The sequence below is a fragment of the Equus quagga genome, chromosome 1, assembly GCF_021613505.1.
Source record: "Equus quagga isolate Etosha38 chromosome 1, UCLA_HA_Equagga_1.0, whole genome shotgun sequence".
Lineage (NCBI taxonomy): Eukaryota > Metazoa > Chordata > Mammalia > Perissodactyla > Equidae > Equus > Equus quagga.
Genome location: NC_060267.1, coordinates 185,968,063 through 185,980,421, shown reverse-complemented (window position 1 = coordinate 185,980,421; position 12,359 = coordinate 185,968,063). Strand labels below are relative to the sequence as shown.

Genomic DNA, 12,359 nt, shown 5'->3' with positions numbered 1-12,359 from the left:
TTAAACAGGTTTTGTGGCAAGCTCTTGAGCCCTTTTCTCTTCCAGGTTGCATCCCAGGGATGTCAGGCCTCATCCTAGCTAGCACTGTAATTAGTTCTGATGACCTCCTCCAGCTCAGCCATTGCATTGTCTTTCCAGTGAAGTTGTGTGAAGGTGAGGCTGGTACAGGTCTTTTGTGGAATAGATGATCCAGTCTAACCTTTCTTTTTGTGATGAAGTAGAGAATCCTGATTTTATGGAGGGTGGGCAAGAAGAAAAATAGATCAATGCGACTCTTGTCATGTGCAATCCCCATGCTGAATATTCTGTTCTCCACTTAGGTAGTGGCAGTATTTAACACCTACTTGAAGGTTATGGGGAATCCCATTGGCCAGCAGCCTTCTGGGCCAAGAACAGCTGCTTTTCTGGCTTTTATCTCTAGTCTCTATTGCAGACCAGCTTGTTTGATAGTCCAAGGGCAAGGTGAACTAGATAATTGCAGAGGCTAGATCTTTGTCATTGGAGATGGTCATAATGGAGCCATCTGAAAGAGTGGAAGTGATGTGGATTAAGGCTGCCCCAGCTAGAGAAGCCCAAGGTGATCTGGCCTACATGCCAAACTATATGACCCGGTGGATTTTTTTTATGATATGAATTAGGGCTGCCCCAGGGAGAGAAACCCAGGGCATCCTCACCTACATGCCAATCTATATGGCCAGATTCGTATCTAAAAGTTATATGACCGCACAATAACCAGACCCCATCTGCACTGAAATCATTTAATGACTTTTTACATCATCTTTTCTTTTTCCAATAAAAATAAGTCACGTACCCATGCCTTATAAAATTAGCCCTAACCTTCAACTCAGGGCAGCAGCAGCAGCTCTTCACTGCCCCTGGGTCCTGTCCCCATGCAGCAGCAGCAGCAGCTCTTCACTGCCCATGGGTCCTGTCCCCAAGCCTACAGCTCTTCACTGCCCATGGGTCCTGTCCCCATGTAGCAGCAGCAGCAGCTCTTCACTGCCCATGGGTCCTGTCCCCATGCTATTCCACACTACTCTCTAAATAAAAAGAGCACTACTGCCAGATCTTGAGAGTCCAAGAAATCTTTCTTTCAACTCCTCCGCTCACTGACCCTGCATCAGAAGAATTCCTTTTAGGCTGAATTCTTAACCAAAGCCCAGTTTCTTTCCCTTTTTCAAATAGAGCATTTACAACTTCTTGGTCTCTCGTCTTCAAAACAACAGGGTCTGTGACCACCTTTTCCCCTGGCCGTCTTTCCTTTCAGTATCTTGGGTATGTAAACCTATTTACTTTTTAAATGTAGATTTATCAAATGAAGTTAATTCTTACTGTATTTCTAAAGGATTGGATTTTTATGGCCCTTTTCAATCTACATTCTCTTAGATCCACATATCTTTTTTGGGGTTTTATTTATTTTTCATTTCCAGTCATACTTCTTATGTATGGAATGTTGACAGCAACACCAGCTTTATAATTAAGGGTGAATAAAACTTGGAGGAAGAGTGAAAACAATGCTATATGTGTGATCCATCACTGTCGTTATTTGGCAGCTAAAGGCATATTCCAGCAACACCCAGAGAGGAAAAACAGACAAGCAAGGTCTCACATTTTGCTTTCTCTTGTGGTGGTGATGTGTCTATTGGTTCCATCCATGAATCAGATGTCCAAATACTGGCTCTTCTGCAGCACGTTTGGTTATGTTTATTGTTCTGTGAGGGCTCTCTAGGGATTTCCTATCATAGACCCCTGGCTTGACAGTCTTACCTCTTTCTCTCTCTACCTGCTTAATTCCCAAGGCAGTCTAGTCCACAGCCTTTTACTGCTGGGTCCCCACCATCTGGGATGGGAAGGACACATGAGTTTGCTTGTGGAAGGTGACTGGCTTCACTACTCTACTCATGGGTGTGTGTGGGGTATATCAGCAAGTCTGCTCAGTCCTGCCACTTTTCATGGTGTCACTTCAACTTACAGGAAAGCCGTGTGTTGTTAAACTAAATGGTGGGTATTCATTAGGCACTTCTTCTCTCTTGCTCCCCTCTTTTTATTCATGCTTCTTTCTCCTTGTCTCAGGAAAATGTGGTGCTGGCTGGTCCAGTAGCTTAGCAAATGTCAGAAAGGAGATAATCACTATTTCTCAACTTAGTGGAAACAGGACATGGCACCCTCAGTTTGTAGAAAGGGGAATGAAGTGCTAATGTCAAATCTCCTCCTCCCCCTGTGAACAGGAGAGGGAACGGGTGGTTGTTGCCCTGTAGACTCTAAACTGTCACCTCCTCCTCTCTCCAAGATGTTTTATAGCTCTTGATCATGAAACCTTCTACATCAGCTTGGCCTTTCCCACCACTGGGAAGACCTAGGGAATCTGCTGCCTCAAATGCCGTCTTTTAAAAACTTGAAGAAAAATTAGGGCCATTGATCCCAACAGTTCTGCTCTCTATGGTGATATTCCTGCTCTCTAGTAGCTCCGACTGTAGTAAAGATCCCAGTCAGTACTACACACCAACTAGTGCAGTTGCAAAACCTGCTTTAGGAGAACTAACTGTGTCTGATGTAGGCAAGGCTTGTGCCAAGACTTTTATGCTCTTCAGGATGTCTCCAGCGTCATTTGGTTCCTCACCAAGGTGAAGTTTGCATCTTGGAGATGTGAGTCCCTCCCTGGGGTAACCTAACTCCATGTGCTGTAAAGGGGCATATTGTTGACACAGTCTGTCTCAAATCCAATGGTTGTTTATAGCAGTGGCTTTTCAACAGTTCAGCATCATTATTAGGGAAATGCAAATCAAAACTTCAGTGAGATATCACCTCACACCTGTCAGAATGACTGTAATTAACAAGCCAAGAGATAAGTGTTGGAGAGGATGTGGAGAAAGGGGACCCTCATACACTGCTGGTGGGAGTGCAAACTGGTGCAGCCACTATGGAGAAGAGGATGGAGATTTCTCAAGACATCAAGAATAGAAATACCATATGATCCAGCTATTCCATTTCTGGGTATTTATCTAAAGAACACGAAAACACTAATTTGAAAAGATATTGGCACTTTTATGTTCATTGTAGTATTATTCACAATAGCCAAGACTTGGAAACAACCTAAGTGTTCATCAGTGGATGAATGGATAAAGATGTGATATATATATACACAAAATGGGATACTGTTCAGTCATTAAAAAAAATGAAATCTTTTTTTGAATTTGCCGTAACATGGATGGACCTTGAGGGTATCACGCTAAGCGAAATAAGAGAAAGTCGAATACCATATGATTTCACTCATAAGTAGTAGATTAAACCACCACCACAACAAACATAGATACAGAGTTTAAATTGGTGGTTACCAGATGGGAAAGCGGGGAGGGCGAAAAGAGTAAAAGGACACGTGTACAGTAACAGATGGTAATTAGTCTTTGGGTGGTGAACATAAGGGAGTCTACATAGAAATCAAAATATAATGATGTACACCTGAAATTTAATGTTACAAATCAGTTACCTCGATTAAAAAAAAAAATCTTATGCAAATAGAAAAGTGGCTTTTTTTTTCAAGGTATGCAAGGATTTTTATGTTGTTCTTTTTTTTGTTAAACAGTGAGAGCAAAATAACTTACTGGAATATAAAGATAAGAGCTGAATGAGCATGCCACTAATGGAGAAAGGGGGTATTTTCACAGAACCAGTCTTTTTCCCTATCCCATCTCCATTTGATGTCAATTAAAACATACCATTGGCCATTTAGTTTAAAAAAAATGCAATATGCTTGTGCACATACACCAGTTACTTTATGTACAATAAAGGAATGGAGAAGGGGAAAATGAAAGAATAGAGAAAACTATACTGTAGTAGTCAGGACGCGGTGGAACCAAATTGCGGTTTTCTAATTGAGAATGTCTTCTTGGTCTGGAGGAAGAGAGTTCTGGAGTAAAGTAGCAGCTTCCCTTTTTAATAGACACCTCCTGTCTGCTGCTGGAACACATCAATTGTTTCTTCATCCTCCATTTCCAACTGTGCAGGTGTGTCTGTTTCATTGATTGGCTGCCCGTCAAATCGGAATCTGATCTGCCTCATTGACAAACCCTGTCGTTCACAATAGGCTTTCATTAGTTTACTAAGGGGTGTATGCCTCTTAATCTTAAACTGCACCACAGAACCATCCTGCCCCGCCACCTTCAAATTAATATGATCGTTATTCTCAGTCTTGACTCCTTCCTTGGGCTTTTCGTCGGCCATGGCGAACGCCGTAGTCTCCTCAGCTGCCGCTTCACAAAAGAGGTACCAGGTCTGCACCGAACGAGCACACAAGCAGCACCGAAAAGTGGCTTTTTAGGGGCTGGCCCTGTGGCCGAGTGGTTGTGTGCTCTGCTTTGGCGGCCCAGGGTTTTGCCTGTTCGGATCCTGGGCACAGACATGGCACCAGCTCATCAGGCCGTGCTGAGGCAGCGTCCCACATAGCACAACCAGAGGCACTCACAACTAGAATACACAACTATGTACTGGGGGGGCTTTGGGGAGAAGAAGGAGGAAAAAAAAGGATTGGCAATGGATGTTAGCTTAGGTGCCAATCTTTAAAAAAAAAAGTGGCTTTTTATAAAGAGACAACATGGTTCAACAAGCCAAGAAACAGCAGCATTTCAGAAGTCCAAGACACCAACAGAATCATTATTGCTTAAGCCTCCACTGGAAGGGATGGTGGATACACTAGGGCAGCAGCTGCTGCGGTTCGCCGGGGTGGAGATTTTCTCCGGCTCTACTTTGTGCTGTAGGGGAGGAAGAGTTTTCCTCAACCCTCTTAGGGTCCCTGGCTGGGTCTGAAAATTAAACTGACAAAGACAGGTTAACAGGAGGAAAGCATACGAGTTTGTTTAATGTAAGTTTTATGTGAACACAAGAGCCTTCCTAAGGAAACAAAAACCCAAAAAAACAGACCTGAGCATATTATGCTAGGTTTGATGCAGAGCGAGCGCATAGTCGTGGAGGAGTGTGATAGGTTAAGGAGTGAGGCAACTGTAGTAAATGGGGGAAGTTTAGCAAATCCTAGTTGTCAGGATTCTTCTGAGTGTCCCTTTTTCTTTGGAGATAAGGATGCTCCTCTCTTCTAGCTGTAGGGAGGGCTGGGGAGAGGGCGAGGGAAGGAGGCCAGAGAGACCTCCCTGCTTCTGCTCTTTTCTCAAACTCTTCAGCTTAAAATAGTGTGCTATGGTGCCATATTTTGGGGTAGGATGTCCTGAGCCCCGACACTGTCTGGAGCTTTTCTAATGCCATGACCAAGGCAGCTATTTCAATGAAGGCAAGTCACAGGAAGAAAGTAACACAAATTTATGAAAAGACTGAAGAAAATTAAAAACCCAAGATTAAAAATTAAAACTTTCAAAATAGAGGCCAGCCCAGTGACGTAGTGGTTAAGTTTGCACGCTCCACTTCAGCTGCCCAGGATTTGCGGGTTTGGATCCCAGGCACAGACCTACACACCACTCATCAGCCATGCTGTGACTGTGTCCTACGTACAAAGTGGAGGAAGAGTGGCACAGATGTTAGCTCAGGGCCAATCCTTCTCACCGAAAGAAAAAAAAAGTTAAGAATAGAAATTTAAAAGTAAAATAGTAAAAAAGCTTAAAAATGAACCAAGTATACTTCTATGTCAAGATAGTTATTGAGCTCATTAATTTAACTTTCACTCAAGTTGCATCAAAATACCAAATATTAAAATAGAGAAAAATGGTATCAATGATGGAAAGCAGGGGAAGATGCTGTTAATTAGCCAGGTATTTTGAAGTTTTGCAAACTATGCGATAGCGATGGTTCTAGGGGCCAGGAAAGAAGGTGGGGTTCATTGAGAAAGTAAGTCCATGCCCTAGTTTGGGATCTCTGAGTGATATGAATTACTTTTGGTCACGTCCAGAGCTAGTTCCTGAAGATCTGGAAGCCTAAGACCAAATGTCAGTGCACCCAACATAGAACACAAGGGGAAATAGGATGTTGCTAGTTGATAGCATATGTCTCATCCTGCTGGACAGGGATAATGATGACTCCTAGTCCTGGCAGTGTGTGAATTTCTTTTCAGTCAACCTGGGGGCCCCAGTTCTCTCTGGAAGATTGCCCTGAACCTTCACGGTCTCTTTAAAAGTAGGCATTGGGGAGGATCTGCTCCCTGAGGGCTGGACAGCTTTAGAAGCCACTTTCTGTTGATGAGGTTCAATTATTAAAAACAAAAACATTACTGCCAATGGGACTATTTTCTGTTTTGGTTATCAAAACAGCTCGTAGATACCTTAACTTGGAATGGAGTAATTAGCGCCCTCTTCTGCTCTTCCACAACACCAACGCCTGTCTATCCTAGCACTTGTCACCTTATAATTACTTATCCATCCGTCTTCCCTCTCCTGCAAGGGATCGTGGGTCCTCAAACCATACCTTATTAAATTTTGGACTATTTCTGGTCCCTCCACGGCATTTAGCCCAATTTCTTGCTCATTAGGAACTCTACACATATTTGTTAAAGGAATGAAATAAAGAAGGAAGTGGACCGTCACAGTGTCGCCCTTCATTTCGTCCAGAACCTATTTTTTCAGTCTAATTTCCCCATACATCTCATGCTTCTACACCATGAAGATTAATTTGCCTTAAATGGTCTGAACATTTTTAAACGTGTCAAATTTGAAACTATTTATTTTGGACAAATCAAGCCCCTTCAATATATATTTAGTTTAAATATGCAAATAAACAAAACAAATATCAACATGGTTTTTAAAATGCAGTTTTTCCTTTTCCCGTGTTTGTGTGGAAAAACCTAACCATTTGTTTTCTGCTTTAAAAAAGCAGGTGTTAGTAATAGAGCATCCCCATTAAGGTTCCAAGTGACATGGAAATAGAAGAATTTTCCTTGTGGTGTAAATTCCCCCCTCCCCCGCAGCTTTCAGAACTTTAGAATTTGCATTCTGTTTTACCAATTTCTTTCTTCATTTTCTCTCCCCAATACAATTCGCTCATTTGCCTAAACTTCTGTTCAATGTTTATAAAAATGATAGCCGTATTGCATGACTGTTCCACGACTGGATAGATTATGAAGATGGGTACTTTTAGTTATATGGTGGGAGTGTGCAGGAATTTTCAGCGGTGGTATGGGAGGGGGAACCAGTAGGTTTCATAACGGAAATACGGAGTCTCATCGTTTCCATTTTCCGAGGCGGAAGAGGGTACTTCAGTTTCAGGCCCGTCCAGCCGAGCAGACCCGGGCCTCCTGAAAGTCGCAGATTCTGGCTCTGTGGGAGGTCCTTCTGGAAACAGCACACACAGAGCTCAGCCGTGAAGCTCCTGGGAGGAAGGCGAGGGGGCCCGGTCCTTCCGGACACTATTGTTTCCTCTAAATACTTCATTCCCCCCCAGGTGAGAAAACATTGAAACAAATTGGAGAAAAGTGGAAAATAAGAAAAGTTGTCTTTAATTAGCATAGTTTCTGCCTTTTAAAAAGTATTCACTAAAAATCTCCTGAGAAGTCTACCTGGGGTATAGAAAATCTTAGGTGAATTGCAGAACTTCACTGGGGAGGCACAGCTCTGCTGTTTGACCTGCATCCAGTGTCACAGGATGAATTACTTTGCCGGATATTGAAGTGGGTTACCTGGAACCTGGGATTCTGATTATCTAGGCCAAACCCATTCCTGAGCTTGACAAACAGTTTAACCTATATTTTCTCCTGAATTGTAAGGTGAAAAGTGCATTTGCTTGTAATATTTTTGACGTTTCCATATAAAAGGGGAAATGATTAAATATGCTTGTTATAGAAAAACTATGAATAGCCCATTTAAAAACGGATCATTTGAAAATGTTATTGTCTATTGGTAAGAAGTTTAACCTTAAATATTTTTTTCCTTCATAGGCCAAATACATTTTAATGTGTAGACTTCATTAGCATTTAAAGGCTTTAAATAGGGCCGCCCCGTGTCACAGCGGTTAAGTTCGCACGTTCCACTTCTGCGGCCCTGGGTTTGCTGGTTCAGATCCCAGGTGCGGACATGGTACTGCCTGGCAAGCCATGCTGCAGCAGGCATCCCACTAGAAAGTAGAGGAAGATGGGTATGGATGTTAGCTCAGGGCCCGTCTTCCTCAGCAAAAATAAAAGCTTTAAGTAGGTTCCCAATAGTAACAGTAAAAATAGTTGATATTTTGAGATTAATTTTGTCCCAGACATTTTGCTAAGAGCTTCACAGGTATTGGTCTTATTTAATTGTTACTTTGGAGGCATGCATTTCTTCCATTAATAAGATCATAGCACTACACAAAGTGTGTTAATTTATGAATTTAAGTATTTCAGTGAATTCCCCATATTCCTGGATAGATAAAAGATTGCCAAAATATTAATAGTTGTTGAAACTGTGTGACCAACCATGGGATTTCATTATACTATTCTACTTTTGTGTGTGTATGAAAATTTCTGTGATAAAAAGTTAAAAACATACAACCAAACAAGTCTTCCCAAGATCAGCCATCTTGCTGGGTTCCTGCCCTCAGCTCCAGTGCAGCGTGACAGTGGGCCACACATGGGGACACAGGCCTCCAGCTGGAGAGGAATATTGGTGACACTTACACTAGTCTCCCCCCATCCTTCCTGACCAGCTCAGGAAGTTTCCCTTCCCATTTTTTGTCTCTGTCATACGCATATGAATCTGCACAAAGGTGTTCATATCCTTCTTTGGTGGCGGGTTCAGGAGGTGGCATTGTAGGGGACACCTGCTCTTTTCATCTGCCAGAATCCCTTCCAACACTCATTTGGGGAGAGCATCCCCCTTCCAATGGGGAATAATCCTCTGTGACTCAGGGATCTCCAGTGGGGCTGCCACTCCCAGCATTCCACGCCCCTGGCTGTGGGGTGGCTGCACAATCAGGACTGGCCACAGATGTTCTCTCCCTGTTCCTGACCACATTAACTGCACTACGGATGGACATGTGACTTGAACCAGGTCAGTTAGAATCCTTTCCTACAATATTATTTACAGATGGTAAAAGCAAGAAGGCCTCTCTTCCCCTGGGATCACTAGCTGAGACGATTGAAGTCTGGAGCTGTCCCTGGTAATACTCTCCCCACCTCCAGCCTATGGAGGAAGCTCGTATGTAATAGGAGAGAATAAGATCAAAACATGGAGAAATCAGGGAGAGAAAGAGTAGGCGCAAAGTGAGAATGAGTGTGAAAGAGAGATGATGATTCTGAACTCCTGGATCCAGTCGTTCCTGAAGCCCTATCCTTTCCCTATCTTAAGGTGGGAGTCAGTACATTAGTTTTTTTCAAGCTAGTTTGATTTGGGGTTTTGTTATTTGTATCTAAAAGTCTTGACCAATACAGGAAGTAGGTCCATAAGGGCAGTAACTGCTTTGTACTTCAGGAGTATTAATTCATATTCCAGCTTAGACTTACCATCTGGAGCAGTGTCTGGCACATGGCAAGTACTCAAGAAATATGTGTTGAAAGAGGGATAACTCCTTGATAATTGCTAAGCTCTTTGGTAATTCTCTTGACTTCCTGGTGCAGTCATTAAAATAGGAATAATATTCATGTCCTTCACCCTCTTGCTTCATGGATATAACTTAAAGATTACTGCTGGTTAAATATGAGTATCTTACATATTGTTATTTTTGCAACTGAAAGCACCATTTTTGTACAGCTAGCAAAATCTACTTCCAACACACGATTCCTAGTGCATTTTTCTAAGAAACCCCTTATGATACACAGCACAGTGGGCCCACCACAAGGCCTATCAATCATTTTACGTGTATCAGGCACCCTTTACAGGATTTTCTGTGATCCTGGTGTCAGTGCACATTCTCTATGAAGGCAGAGATGATATGTAGAAATCTGGCGGCTATTTAGAAGGGAGGCCAGGCAGTGCCGTGCCAGTATAATTAATGAGAGTGGTTGCTCTGGAAGCAAGAGGAGGGTGGGGGTTGGGAAGGACGTCTTTCACCAGTCAATGGCATTTAAGAAAAATCGGTGCTGTCTTAGCCCTTTTACTGCTGGGAGGAGGTTAAGTCAAAGGGCTGCTGTAAGGGGCTTTCTGTAACTCCCTGCTCCGGTGCAGGGAGGTCCCCCATACCGGGAAGCTGGGAGGATTCGACCCCAGAGTTTGCAGCAGGGCTGATCTCAACCTTGAATTGCAGGAGTCCCTTACACTCGGAAAGTGGTAAATCCTTACTGAAAGATTACAAGTTATGTGACCAACAGACCATTCAAAAAAGGTATTTGCTACCATATAGGGCTTTTATTTTACATGCCCAAAGAAGTGTTAACCTAGATTCCATTTCCTCCAATTCGCTTGTACCCAGTGAAGGAGGGGGTATTATTGGCTCTTTGTTTTCCTATTGACTGGTAACCATGGAAGGGTTTGTAACCTAGAGGCTGTTTACTGCCCGCTGTCTAATCCCTTTGTTATTATTCCCTCCGATTGCCACAAGCAGGCAGAAATCCTTTTGACCTTCTAAACACTTAGCAATGTAACAAGAATATTTTCTTGGTTTTAGTTAGTGATTTTTCTCTGATTAATGGTGTAAAAAAAAGACTCAGAGGGAAAGGCTACATTAAAACATTTATGGACATACACATATGTCCTGACATTTAAGACCATGATTAAGCAGGATTCACACCAACTTCAGAATTGTTCCCTTTGGAGAGGGGCAGAGGGAGAAGGGCCGGCAGATGGGGTTTTCGCTACCTCTGTAATGCTTGCTTAAAAAGAAGGGTTGGAGCAAGAGCGTCACACGGGTGTTTGCCTTGTTTTTGGTAGGTTTGAAATATTGCACAATTAAGAAAATGTTAAAGTTCACTAAATATAGATATTGATTAAAACTATAAAAATAAAGTGCTCTTGTGATGAACTTCGAGCTCGCTTCAACAGGCGCCTCCGCGGTTTCTCGGATTTGAGAGGCGGTTGGTGTGTGAGGGGTCGTCTTGCTGTCTCTCTCTTTTTGGCCTGCCTATTCACCGCGGAGATTACCAGCAAAATAAATCTCCAAAAAGCGCATGTCTACGAAGAAAAAAGAAATTTGGGGGTAGAAGGGTCATCTTTAACGGCTTATAAATTGGGGATTTGTGTGTAGGCACGTAAAAAAAAAAAAAGAAAAAAGGAAATTTGGGCAGGTTTCTTTCTATGGAGCCAAGAGGAGCTATCTGTCTTCTTCCAAGCTGATTTCTTCTTGGCACCCTGGCAGGAAGACACTCCAGCGACAATTCTGGTGGCTTTTCCTTTTTCCGGAGAGTCCAGGGTTGCTTTCAGGATAACGTTTCTTCTTGCCCATGGTGCTTTGCTGTGACATTGTAATCGCCTCTGCTGAACCGAATAATACAAATGGGTTGTTTCTATGGTATCGGCTAAGTGGGATGAAAAGGTGAAACCCTAGATCTTGCGCCGCGAGGTCACGGTGCTGCCGCCCCCACCCCCGTCAGAGCGCACGGGCGGCGGGCGGCTCGTCTGCAACTTCCCGGGCGCATTCACGCAGGAGAAAGAAAGGGACTAGTTCATGTTGTCGCTGCGCCGGGAGAATCCCCGCCTGCCCCAGCTGCCCGCTCTCCCGGGAGCTTCTTCCTGGTGGGAACTTGGCACCGAAGGTGAGCGAGGGGGCGCGCAGTTCGGCCCCGCCCGGCTCTGAGCAGACAGGGCCGGGCGCCCCGAGGCGGGCACGTGCGCTCGACCCGCGCGGCGCCGACTGCGTGCGCTCTCCTGGGAGCGGGCGCGGGCCTGAGCCCGAGGCGGCGCGTGCCGGGGAGCGGAGGAGCGGCGCGCGTCCCCCTCTGGGCACAGGGCTCTCCTGCGTCCGGACCGCGCGCACCGGCACTTTTCCTGGACGGTGGAGCACGAGGCGGACGACACGGGGTCGGGATTCCCTGAAGGCGTGCTCTGACCCGTCTCTGCACCTCCACTCCAGCCTCGCCCGTCTCCTTATCCACCGCCCCCCTCCCCCGTCCGCCCCCCGAGGCTGGGGATCGGGGTCCGTCGGTTTGGGAACCTTTGAAACTTGAGGGAAAAAGTACAAGACTTCACGCCCGCTGCTTCTGCCCTGGCTAGCCGGGCTCGGGGTCCAGGTCCGGCGCTCGGTGCACCCAGCCGGCGGGGTGTGGAGGCGGCGGGAGCTCTGGTCACGCTACCGGCCCGGGTCCTGATTTCCGCGGGGGGAGGGGTTGGGGGAGGGGAGGGGCTCCGAGGAGCGGGAAGGAGGGAGAGAGGGAGAAGGGGGCGTTCAGGGCCGGGACAGAGGGGTGGGAAGGGGCTCCGGGGAGAGGGAGGGGGAGAGTCCGGGCGTGCGTGAGGACTTGAATGAGAGCGGGTTGCCGCGGCGGCCCCAGCTCTTCCCGGCTCGGCTCGGGGGTGGGTGGGGGGGTGTGT

At 45.1% G+C, this 12,359-nt stretch overlaps 1 protein-coding gene across 1 annotated transcript; it reads right to left on the bottom strand.

The window, feature by feature from the left end:
* Positions 1-3,558: 3,558 nt before the first annotated feature.
* Positions 3,559-4,276, bottom strand: LOC124249947 (small ubiquitin-related modifier 2-like). The gene has a single exon (XM_046681558.1). It carries the CDS (start codon positions 4,219-4,221, stop codon positions 3,934-3,936), a length of 288 nt encoding a protein of 95 aa, XP_046537514.1. The 5' UTR covers positions 4,222-4,276; the 3' UTR covers positions 3,559-3,933.
* Between the last annotated feature and the right edge of the window lie 8,083 nt (positions 4,277-12,359).